General features: G+C 36.1%; 1 protein-coding gene across 1 annotated transcript; it reads right to left on the bottom strand.

Annotated features, from left to right (window-relative positions):
• Positions 1-674: 674 nt before the first annotated feature.
• LOC108460585 (ATP-dependent DNA helicase Q-like 5) lies at positions 675-12,435 on the bottom strand. The gene is given in 23 exon segments (XM_017760151.2): positions 675-1,062; positions 1,155-1,219; positions 1,347-1,487; positions 2,169-2,284; positions 2,371-2,395; positions 2,618-2,787; positions 3,379-3,507; positions 4,111-4,213; positions 4,309-4,364; positions 4,522-4,620; positions 4,846-4,975; positions 5,073-5,167; positions 5,256-5,300; positions 9,769-9,822; positions 9,949-10,023; positions 10,110-10,163; positions 10,458-10,536; positions 10,626-10,838; positions 10,947-11,071; positions 11,175-11,228; positions 11,306-11,763; positions 11,766-11,860; positions 11,862-12,435. Coding segments are annotated over 21 exon segments (2,772 nt in total). The 5' UTR covers positions 12,371-12,435; the 3' UTR covers positions 675-1,062; positions 1,155-1,219; positions 1,347-1,399.
• Positions 12,436-12,975: the final 540 nt, after the last annotated feature.

The following is a 12,975-nucleotide window of genomic DNA, read 5'->3' as shown; positions in this document are numbered from 1 at the left end:
TCACTCAAGTGACAAAGTTAACTACTGGTTTTTTTTTTTGTTTTTTTTGCATAAATACCACTTTTTATTTATAAGGGGAAAGAGGTAAGAGATTAATTCAAAGATCAAACTTGAGACTAATGTCAACTGAAGACTCTGTTTATTTATGTTCTACTCTTTTTGTTTTGGTATGGGTTTCCCTATGAAAATTTAAATAAAAATGCAACTTTTCATGGTGCCTTTGCCAAGCAAGAAAAACGTAGTGTATGAAGAAGAATAATAGATAATATAATCTTTTATGAATTAGCTCAGTTATTATCAGCTTGTTGTGTTACTAGGAATATGTTACTCCATTGGTAATTAATAATTTACTAGGATAAAATATTTAAAAGTGGAGATGTTTTGATTTGTAGAGTTTAGTTACTGCAAATGTTACAAATATGATACTGTGATTCCAAGATTTTGAGTATTGTTGTATGAAAAATGAAGATTTATAAATAAATCATTGCAATATATATAAAAATACTGTAAAATATAAATTTAATAGATATAAAATAAGCTCAATTAAACAATAAAAAAATTTTCTCGAATGTATGTTTAATTTAAAACAGATTTTATAAAATATTTTCAAGAAATCTGTCAAACAACAGAAAATATTTTTATACAGATTCATCCAAACACCAGAAAATATTAACTTTTCCAGAAAAGTTATTTTTTAGAAATCATTTTCAGTCAAACAAACAAACCCTAAGTTTAAAATTTACTATCAATTCATCGTTGTTGTAACTTGGAAGACAACAATGGGCGGAAATGTCATAGACCATAAAAGGGAAAGGATCACTCATGAGTCATGTCCATTCTTGGAGCCAAATAAAATAGGCTAAATTGCAAATAGTAAACATGCTGACCATCATGCATGAAAAATTGCAAATGGCATTGCCTCCCGTAAATGTTATGCAGGGAGCAAAGGGACAAGTTCATCATGCCGCATGCTTGTTTGCAATATAGTAACTATTTGCATTCCTAGTATCCTTTGGAAGTTCAAAGCCCTAATTCATTTTAGATATGCAGCTGTTCCTTGACCTGAATTTGGTTTTTCGAATGTAAACATAAAGAAAAGATCACTAGAAAAAACCTTCTTAAGTTCCGAAATGGAGAAAGGTGAAGAAGTTTACCTGTCATATAAATTACACATGCGACTGCATTTTTATCATGTTTTCTCTACTCTGCAAACCAACTTCTAGACCGCCAAAGCATAGTCAAAAAGAAGTATCAAAATCATCGATAAATGAGAAATGATATTTAACTCACAAAAATAGCTGGACAAATGTATATATTGGGGAGGGGGTGAAGGAAGGCTTCAGTACCTTGATATGGCTCTCAAATAAAGTTGCTTGCATATCGTCCATGAGGCAAAGATCTAAGGTGCATCTTTCCCAACAAAATTCATGAGTTCTGCCTTTGCTGCATTCATTACCGCCTTGAAATCTATTTGTATATACCTTCCCCTGCAACTCAGCATCAGAATAATCAGCTCTCTCCTTTCATGAAAAAGATTATAGAACCATGGCTATGTGGTGATGAAGCACACTGTCAAAGCAAAAGGCTAAAGGGCAGTACAATGACAATGATTATCCTTGGACTTCGTCTCAAATGTAAAGTTCAATAAAGCCCTGAATTTAGTCAACATTATGCAACATTTGATCCAGTACAGTTCATTCTTGCACCACCTGGCTATTCCAAAACCTAATAGGATTATCAGGCAGGATGCCAGGAAAAATGTGAAACAAATGTACTAATTTTTTTATGTAGTTTCTAAAGATCTCTTAAAAACCTTTGGGAAAGACATCTAGGAAAAAAAAGAGAACATTCTTTTCATGGGTATGACAAGTCATGTGGCCTACTTGGTAGAAAATATGGCCCAAGAATTTCTAGACAACTGACAACCTATCATATGACCAATTAAATCTTACATTATACTGAGACAAAAAACTTGCAACTGCTCTTGATGTTAACAATTCCTATGTATGAGCATTATAATTAAAACAAAATAATAAAAATATAAGATATTATGATTTGCTCAAGATGTTAAACTGGATTGCTCAATGGATGCTTGACATTCACCAGCAAGTAATGGTGTTAACTCCCTCCAAATATGACAAACAAACCAAGGGAAATATAGAAGATACCAGAAATGAGTTCTTGACCAAATTGAAGAAGGATACGCTGGGCTTCCAATTCCATGCATTATCCTTGCAATAGCTCTTGGAGTAAACTTGACATTTGAGTTGCTCTGCAGAAAGACCTGTTTGACCAAAACAGACGAAATGTTGTAGAACTACCAAACATGAGTATCTTGATACAGAATTGCATTGTCTGTATAAATCTCACCTTTATATCTGCTCGAAGAAAAGGGCTGCAAACAAACATGATAGTTCTATCATTATGGTGATATACAAATAAAAAAGAGAGAAAGGAATAGATGATTTATTCAGCATGAAAAACTCAAATAGATAAAATAGAAGTGTGAACAGGACATTATTCATATAGATTTAAATTAGAACTCAAAGACCATCTTGGACAATTGTTAGATGACATTCATCTTTGTCTAAAAGCCAAAGACGAAGAATTAGTGTACCTGTTCTGACCCATCTTATCAAGGACGTCAAGGTTATTGTCCCCCCTAAAATAATCCGAAATTCTCTCTTGCAAGTATGTTGTCTGCTGAGCAACATTGCAATCATGTGTCTTCTCACATGTATCCACTGCAAAAACTGCAGAACTGTACATGGCATCCAATTTCCATACCTGATTTAAAAGTAAAATATCCAATTCAAGTCAAAAGAAGCAAGAACAGCAGAAAATGTTCAAAGAGAATATCAGAGCCTGTATGCTAGAAATCACAGAAAATTAGCACTGCCAACAGGTTGATGTGTTTGTTAGGTGCATTGAAAATAGCATCAACTATTATGCTTGTGAAAGTAATAGTAGTAGTAGTGTTAGAATTTATATTAAACTCTTACTTCTTTTCCTAGTTAAACTTTTGTAAACTAGTATATATGCATGAGATTCCTATGAGTAAATACATAAGCTTTTCTTTCAAATTCTACCTCTGTTTCAATACTCATATTTCTTGTCATCAGAGTAGAACAAGAGTACTTCTTAATTTAGAGGTGGAGAAAGGCTGCTTTATAACCTCATCATTTTTCTTATTACAAGTCAAGAAACAAAAAATGCAACATTATATGACATGAATCTCCTCCAGGGATAACAACCACCTAAATTATTTACAACTAAAATCAGTAACAAATGCCTTTCCTAAATGTCCCTAGAGAAAAAATTCTAACACCCTATGAAATGCGTTGACAACATTTAAATGACTCAAGAAAGGCTCAATACCTTGCAATTTTCAATATCCAGTAACCATCTGGTAAGAAGTTCCGTGAGAGAACAGAAATCACTAGGAACCTTAACAATCTTATAGCAGTAGGCTGGATCCTTCAACTCATATGTTATTTCTCCCTTTGCCTAAGATAATCCCAAAAAGAATAAGTTAAAAAATGATGCTGCTTCCAAATCATACACAAGAAACCAAAAATAAGCTTCATAATAGAAGTAAAAAAGGTAGATCAATTTCAAGAAAAAACAGGATAGTAATCACATATAACTAGAGAAAAATAACACTTTGCTTCAAACAAGTTCATTGAACCATCATGTAAATGAGTTTTAAGTTTTCTACAATTGCTGATAGGCTATTGGAAAGTGAATATGAACACAACTATGTTTCAGCATGCAAATAAAGCAAATCAACAGGAATCTTTGTTGATGCAGTCACCTTCAGAGCATCTACTTTTTTCTGATCTTAATAAACCATAATGCATAATTTTTCATGCAAACTCAGCTTCATAAGATAATCTGGGAGCAAAGCACATAAACTAATGTCTTAACCTGAGCATTTATGGTCTCTCATAATTATATTATTAATTGGTAGATGATGAAAATTCAGTATTGTTTTTGTTTTGATATTGAGAAGCCTTCCACACAAATGAAGACAGGTTGCCTGCTACTCACAAATACACATAAACAATGTATAATAATAATTGAGAACTAGTTTCTTTTAATAACTCCAACCTTTAGATTCTGCAAGTGATTTGATAGATCACCAGGTGCAACCCCAATGCTATTTGCCACAGTTGGTATATTGAACACATACTGCCCTTGCTTAATTTCTGACCTGAAATTTTATGGTAAAGCATAACTTGCTCTGCCAGGAGGTATGCCTGAGAAGAATTCCCATTCTACGTAACCATGCATGAAAAATATACTCACTTCTTCAAAATGGCCGCAACTGCAGTATCCTTGTCAGCAAGTAACATAGGGGAAGTCTGTAAATATGTAAGATTATTTCAGTCTTTCAGTTAATACGTCACTTCAAAGCTTCCAAATTTCAAGAAAAAGACCCTTAAGGGCTTAAAAAAGCACCACAGCCTAACTGCCTGAAGCAATTAACATATAAGAGATATTTATGAAAGGTTTCATTACCTTATGGAAATTCAGAGTACAAGTAACATTTAGCTGTGGAAGCAGATGCAGGTATTGAGTTTCACCCAACTCCAGATGTGTTAGAAGTGTGAGCATTACCTGCAAACAACAAATTAGATGAATGATAGCCAATAATTTGCCAAATGTCAGACCGCCGACATAGTTTTGAAAAATGAAAAGAGGAATCACGATATACTATGATTAGCCTAGTCCAAATTTCAGTACAAATGTTGTAACTTGCATATTTGTTTACTTAGTATTTGTTAATGGAAACTATTTGATTGCAAATTCTAGAAGTCCATTCAGGATGGTACAAGAGAGAACCTCTTCTTTCATATCAAATTTGCGAGATGCTAATTCTTTGACCAGGGAACAAACTTTGCTATGTGAACTTGTGTCATCAGCAAAAACTTGACAAAGGAATTTGTTTACTGCAAATTCATCCACTCCATCACTGACAACACAATGTTGAATGTTGTTGAATGTAAGTTTCAGAATTCTTGAATACTCTCAATAAATGCTTCATGTAAGATCAATTTCATGCTAAATACCTGTACATAAGACTACGGAGCTTGTAATATGTGACATCATCAAAAAATAGATGGCAATAGGACAATCTCCCATCTCGTCCACCACGACCAATCTCCTGCTAGAGGTGAACATTCATTTGATTAGCAGACATTGAGGTACAGAATGCCTTCCAAAAACCTCATCGTTAAGGAGCAAATGTCAACCTGGACATACTCTTCTAAGCTTTCTGGCAAGCTATAATGAATTACCTGAAACAAATTCAAGTAAACAACAGACACACACACACACATAGTGTTAGTAAAACATGGTGGTACAACATCTAATGCTAGCAAATCACAGCAGAAGGAAAAGTATGTCTGGAGATTCCCAAAGAACTAAACTGGTTCTCTTACTTAACAATTTTCTGCTAACTGTCAGATTACAGTTTACTAATTAAGGAATATTTAAGTGTATCAGATAGGATTCTGTAAATATTTTACTGATTATTATCCCTAACTTTAAGGCTGTTTTTTTTAGACAGCATCCCTAGAGTTAGTCTGTTTCCTAGTATAGAGTTTCCTAAGTTAGGCTTACTATGTGTATAAATATTTATGTAATTTCTTATGAATGAGACGGAATAGAAAAAGCCTGTTCTTAACATGGTATCGAGCCGTTTTGTGGCTCAAATTCTGGATTTTTTTCTTTGTCCGCAACTTCTTCTCATTCCCGATCAACCCTCAAGCTCAGAGAATTTGTTCAAAAGAAACATGGCTGAAATCTGTCAAAACCAGCAACACTTGAGAAGGGAATTCTCAAGAATCATCTGTTGAGCTCAAGAAAGAAGAAATTGAGAAGTTGAAGAATCTCTTGGATCATTGGAAAAATCTCCTTCAATAGGTACTAGTGGTTTGGTTTTTCAAGTATATCCTCTTCTCAAAATTCTAAAATCTCGGATATACCCACAAAAGTTCTTGGGTCATTGACTCAGAGCTACTGAGACCACATGACCCACTCCTCACAAAAATTTGTTTCATATACACCTTGTCCTAGTAGTAGAAAGATAACAGATGGCCGATGGTTCTGTGATCACGATGGGCTGGTCGGGGTGATATTGTTATAAACAAAACTCTTACTCTTAAAAATGTCCATGTTCCAAAACTATTTACCAATCTTCTATCCATCCAAAGAATTACCAAAGACTAAGCTGTAGTGTGGTTTTCTATCACAATCGATGTCTTTTTCAGGAGCGAATACGAGGATGATTGGACATGCTAAGGAAGTAAATGGCCTATACTATCTTGAGGAATCCAAGGAGAAGTTAGTGCTCAATTCCTCACCATTATCTTTCATATCCGAATCTATTAAAACCAATAAAACCAAATTTGGCTCCATCACCTCCGCCTTGGTCATCCATCGTTTAGAGTCCTTAAAATTATGTTTCCTTCATTGTTCAAAGGATTAACTGTTGAAAAATTCCATTGTGATGTCTGTGAACTTGCAAAACATAAACGTACCTCTTTTCCGCTAAGCAATAAAAGAACATCCGCTCCTTTTACTCTTATTCATAGTGATGTTTGGGGACCATCCACTATTTTAAATATTTCTGGTGCTCGGTGGTTTGTATCCTTTATTGATGATTGTACCCGTGTGTCTTGGACATTTCTTTTAAAACAGAAATCTGATGTAAGGTCTGTCTTTCCAACCTTTTACAACATGATCAAAACACAATTTAGAGCTGAAATAAAAAGGTTTAGGTCAGACAATGCCAAAGATTATTTCAATCAGTTTCTCTCACCATATTTCCAAGAAAGAGGCATTATACATGAGTCATCTTGTGTTAGCACACCCCAACAAAATGGTGTTGCCGAAAGAAAAAATGGTCACATTTTAACTATTACAAGAGCCCTCTTGTTCCAAAAAAATGTCCCTAAACAATACTGGGGGAGGTTGTTTTAACTGCTACTCATATGATAAATAGATTGCCTACAAAAGTCCTTGAATCTCAAAGTCCTATGCAAGTTCTAACAAAATTCTTTCCTGATTTTAGTACTTCAAGTAGCCTTCCTCCCAAAATATTTGGTTGTGTTGCCTTTGTACATGTACATTCTCAAAATAGAGGAAAATTTGATCCACGAGCTGTCAATTGTGTCTTTCTCGGTTATTCTTCCACTCAAAAGGGTACAAATGCTATCATCCAGCCACAAAAAATTTTATGTATCGTGGATGTTACTTTTGCGAGAACAAGAGAATTTCTTTACTCGTCCTTATCTTCGGGGAGATCTTATTCACGAGAAGATAAGGACAGAGAATTCTTTCTTCTTGACATTCCAGCTCTGTCCAGCAACCAAACACTCACATTCCAGCTCCCGTCCAGCAACCAAACACTCACATTCCAGCTCCTGTCCAGCAACTGAAACAGAGCCTAATACACCCAAATCACAAAGAGGATTCAGGACACTACTCGTCCTTTACTTGGTTTACTCAAGGAAGAAGGCACCGTGCAAGTTCAATCATCTTCTCCTCCTATACAACCTGAGGTAATTGCTGAACCTACTACTGAACCTACTACTGAAACTACTGAAAATTTAGATGAATTTCCCATTGCTATTAGAAAAGGGATTAGAACCTGTACAAAACATCCCTTGTACTTATTTTTGTCTTACAAAAATTTGTCCCATAACCACAAAGCCTTTCTTACTAGCCTAAATTCTATCTCCATTCCCAAAACAGTATCCGAGGCATTAGAAGATGAGAATTGGAAAAATGCCATGAAGGTTGAAATGGAAGCTCTTAAAAAAAAAAAGACATGGGACTTGGTGAAATTACCGAGAGGAAAGAAACCAGTGGGATGTCGCTGGGTGTACACAGTGAAGTATAAATCAAATGGTTCCTTGGAAAGGTACAAAGCAAGATTGGTTGCTAAAGGATACACTCAAATGTATGGAGTAGACTACCTTGAGACATTTGCCCCTATTGCAAAGATGAACACTGTGAGAGTGTTGTTGTCACTAGCTGCCAACCGAGGCTGGAAATTACAGCAATTTGACATAAAAAACGCCTTTTTACATGGTGATCTTGAGGAGGAAGTCTATATGGATGTTCCACTAGGATTCGGTCCAAATACAGACAGTAATTTGCGGACTAAAAAGGCTTTGTACGGACTAAAACAGTCCCGAGGGCTTGGTTTGGAAGATTTACCAAAGTAATGCTCAAGTTGGGGTATAAACAGAGTCAAGGAGATCACACTGCTTGTAAAACACTCATCTTCGGGGGAGTGACTGCTTTATTAGTCTATGTAGATGACATTATAGTGACTGGTGATGACACGGAAGGAATGGAGAATTTGAAGAAATGCCTAGTAAAAGAATTTGAAGTCAAAGAACTCGGAAAGTTAAAATATTTCCTTGGTATGGAAGTGGCACACTCTCGGGAAGGAATCTTCATATCTCAGCAAAAATAAATAGTTGATTTGTTGACAGAGACAGGCAAGTTGGGATGTAAACCAGCAGACACACCCATAGAGGTGAATCACAGACTTGGAGATGCACTAGAAGATGCAGCAGTTGATAAAAGTTCATATCAAAGACTGTGGGAAAGCTTATTTACTTGTCTCATACCAGACCGGATATTGCCTATGCAGTCGGTGTTGTAAGTCAGTTTATGCACAACCCCAAAGAATCACATCTTAGAGCTGTGTATCAAATTCTATTTAAAAAGGGGGAGAATTTAACCCTTGAAGCCTATACTAATGCAGATTATGCAGGGTCTATGGTTGATAGAAGATCAACCTCGGGCTATTGCACTTTCCTAGGAGGCAATCTTGTGACTTGGAGGAGTAAAAAACAGAATGTTGTGGCTAGATCTAGTGCAGAAGCTGAATTTAGGGCGATGGCTCTTGGAATTTGTGAGCTATTATGGCTAAAAATTATTTTGGAAGATTTGAAGATCAAGTGGGAAGGTCCAATGAAGTTGTATTGTGATAATAAGTCTGCTATCAATATTGCACATAATCCAGTTCAACATGATCGCATTAAGCACGTTGAGGTTGACAGACATTTTATAAAGGAAAAACTGGACAGTGGCTTAATTTGCACTCCATTTGTGTCCACGATGGTCAACTAGCGACATACTTACCAAAGGGTTGTCGGAAAGTTGTTTCAAAAACTAGTAAGCAAGTGAGAATGGATGATATCCACTTCCCAGCTTGAGGGGGAGTGTCAGATTACAATTTACTAATTAAGGAATATTTAAGTGTATCAAATAGGATTCTGTAAATATTTTACTGATTACTATCCCTAATTTTGAGGCTGTTTTTTTTTAGACAGCATCCTTAGAGTTAGTCTGTTTCCTAGTATGGAGTTTCCTAAGTTAGGCTTGCTATGTGTATAAATATTTATGTAATTTCTTATGAATGAGACGGAATAGAAAAAGCCTGTTCTTAACAACTAATCTTTCTTTTAGCAGGATGGGTCAAACCTCAGAAAGATTACAACTAGGGAAACAGTAGAGAGGAGCAGCAGTGACATACCCTTTCCTAACTCACTAATGCACCTAAATTTAAGACTAGATTTTATGTAGGTATAAGAGGGTACTACGGCCTTAACCTAGGATGATCAGGTAAATTTCAACTAACCCCTACATTTGAGCTAAGCCCAAGTGGAAAAAAACTAGACTAGATTTTATGTGAATACAATGCAGAGAAACCACAGAATTTATGAGTAAGCTTTTTCTTCTTACAGCGCCAACATCCCTCTTGTCAAGCCCCATGCCAAATGCCACAGTTGCAACAACCTTATAAAAGATAGACAGTTATTGAGGTACTTGTTATGACCATTAAAAGCTTTCATAAGGAAAAATAATTCATATTCACTGCAGAATACAGATATTGCAGTGAGACTGGATCGGGATAATTCTCACCACTCTAATCTTGTTGGCACAAAATAGCTCCTGTATGCGGCTACGATCCCTTGCCAGCATACCACTATGGTAACTCTACATGAACATTAAAAATAAGCTTGCAAGAAGCCTGGAACGTACAGTAGATGGAAAAAATTACGCAACAATATAGAAATAGTCACCTTTGCAGAGATATTGTTATCACATAAGTACCTGCTTATCACATCAGTTTCAGACTGCAAAATCCAGTGCAAGTAGAAATTACTAATGGCCTGAGAACTATACATGGACTGCATAAAATAAAAGCAAATAGCCACAGTAATCTGAGACCAGAAGCATTACAAAAATAGTTTGTTTCCCTTCCAAGTAAATTTAGTAGCAGAAGATGCTAAATTGCTTATACAAGTGATCTACAGAATCAGCATAAATGAGTTATCCAAAAGCAGAACTGCTCAGAAGAACTAGGCATGAACATCCAATTGAACAGAGTAAAGTAATTCAAAAATGAAAAGAGTCAGTACCAATCTTACCTGAAATTTGCAGTAAACAATAATGCTTTGAGCTTCCAAAAAAGGAGAGGACTTCATCAACTTTAGCATATCCTTCATTCTATGATGTTCAAACTGTTAGAAGTATATTCATAGGATAACCTAACCCATGAAGTGGAACTAAATTAAAAAAACCAGCATGGGACTTGCCTATTGCTGCTCAAAGACACTGATAACCATAGATTATCCCTAACTTGTGCCTTTTGAATGAGATTTGTTGAAGAAATCTCTAGAGCTGACATGATAGACTGCAAAGTTGTGGTTGTGGCAGTTGCAGTCATTGCAAGAATGCATTCAACATTGAGTTTGGCACGAAGTAAAGATGCCCCAAGCCGCATGTATGAGGGCCGGAAATTATGCGACCTGTATATTTTAAATTCATTTTGATGCAAGTGATATCAAATAAGTTTTGTTGGGCATTGAAGGGGTACAACCAACGATAATCAGAAGAAAGCTAGTTCAACAACTCACCATTCAGATACACAGTGAGCTTCATCAACCACTACAAGTGATACAAAGTTAGGAGTAGAGTTAGGAGTAGAAAATATTGACAAAAAGTCTGCATTCAAAAACCTTTCTGGTGAAACAAAGAGCACCTAAAACACAACCCATGAAAACATTAGTTTTGGGGCAGTAAAGCAATTCAAAATTCCAACATACATAATATTCACCAAGAATGTTCTAAAGCGGTAAACCCACTTTTATGCTCCCTTCTTGGACCATCCTCAGTGTCTCAGCAGCCTCTTCAGGTCCCTATTGAGTTCAAAAACCACATTATACCACCTATCAGTTACTAATAATTCTTAATGAGAGAAATAACCCAGTTCTACCTGACTGCTAGACAAGAGACCGCCTTGAATCATAGGGGGCAACTGTTTCAATTGATCAATCATCAAAGCCACCAATGGACTCACCACCAACGTAATCCCCGGAAAAACCACTGCCGGAATCTGATAGCAAAGAGACTTCCCAGCTCCTGTTGGCAAAACTAGCATCGTTGATTTGCCAGCAAGAATCATCTTGATCGCTTCCAACTGTCCATCACGGAATAAATCGTAGCCATAAATAGCTTTCAACAACCTCACCAGGTTCTCATCCGACACCGCGCTTCGAACCGCCGAAATCGCCGCTTCAACTGACTCGCATCTACTCGGTTTCTCTGCTTTCGACTGCAACTTGATTTCCGACACTAAACCTTCTTCGTCGCAAAGGCTTCCCGTATCGACTTCGGATTTGACTCTTCTCTTGCTTCTTTTGAAGTACTTTGATTTGTAAGAGTAACTATTCATCTTTTACCTTTGGCTGTGAACTTGCGTTTATAGCCATTGAAATTGAGCCTCACGAAGTTACCTTCTTCGCTGCGCTTTTGTAATTTAACTGGGGTAAAGGGCATCTCCTCTGATCAAATTAGGAAGCTTCTTGTTACAAGTTTTGGTAGAACCCAGGCCGTCAGAGCCATTAATTTTAGGTTCGGCGGTTATTTCTGGTGAGGTTTCCGGTTCGAAATTGAGGGAAGGTTTACAAATTTTGGAGAAGGAGGCGCGACGCGTGGAGAAGAAACCGGCGGGGAGGGTTTCAAGGGAACGGCCAATGGAGATTGGATGGGGTTGATCCGACGGACGGCGAATCTGGAAGGGAAAATTACCGACTGGAGAAGGGAGGTCCGGTTGTTGAATGGGTTCAGGTTCAGGTACGGGTTCGATTTTATCGTGTTTCGACGAAGATGGCTTTTTGAGTTTGAAAATGATATCCAAATGAGAGGAGCGTTTGGTACTTGCGGTAGATTTGTAGGAGGTAGGAGGTTTTGGAGGCGGTTGCGGTGGCCGCCGCGGGAGTGGGTCTCGTGGAGGAGTGGCTGATATATGTGATCCGTCGGAGTCTGAATCGTAGTCCATGTCTGTCAACTGAGTCACTGAGACAAGTAGAGGCGGTGAATGGCCGACTGCGGAGACCTCAGCCGCTTTACAATTTTTGCGCTAAAATTTCCCGCCTAAAGCTTCTTTTTTATTATTTTAATGTAACATATACTACTTATCCCTTCGAATTAATTAAATTACAATAGTAGGTTGTTCGTGAAATTTTATTTTTATATATAGATTTTATTTCTAATTTTATTTTGATTATTAATTAGTAAATGTAAATTGTTAAATAAATTTAAATATTATGACTATTGAATAATTTATAGTAGATTTATTTTAGATATGTTTATGGGTCAGTTATTTGTTCAAGTCTAATTAAATTTTAAAAGGATTAGACAAAAATTTTAGAAAAAATGGGCTTAAATAAAAATATTAGATCCGTTTAAAATATTGGTCAGGCTTAGGCTTGAACATTTATGCTTGAACATTTATGACTCAAGTCCAAACCAAATGATTTTAAGTTTATAATATTTTATATTATGTTATTTTGATATATTATATATTTATAACATATAAAAATTTTATACTAAATATATAATACTACTCTAATGTAACTATTAAAATAATATTAGAGTGAATAT

The sequence above is a fragment of the Gossypium arboreum genome, chromosome 2 (genome assembly GCF_025698485.1).
Source record: "Gossypium arboreum isolate Shixiya-1 chromosome 2, ASM2569848v2, whole genome shotgun sequence".
In the NCBI taxonomy this organism is placed as follows: Eukaryota; Viridiplantae; Streptophyta; class Magnoliopsida; order Malvales; family Malvaceae; genus Gossypium; species Gossypium arboreum.
The sequence above is the reverse complement of the archived record's forward strand: the minus strand, read 5'-3'. Positions and strand labels throughout refer to the sequence as shown.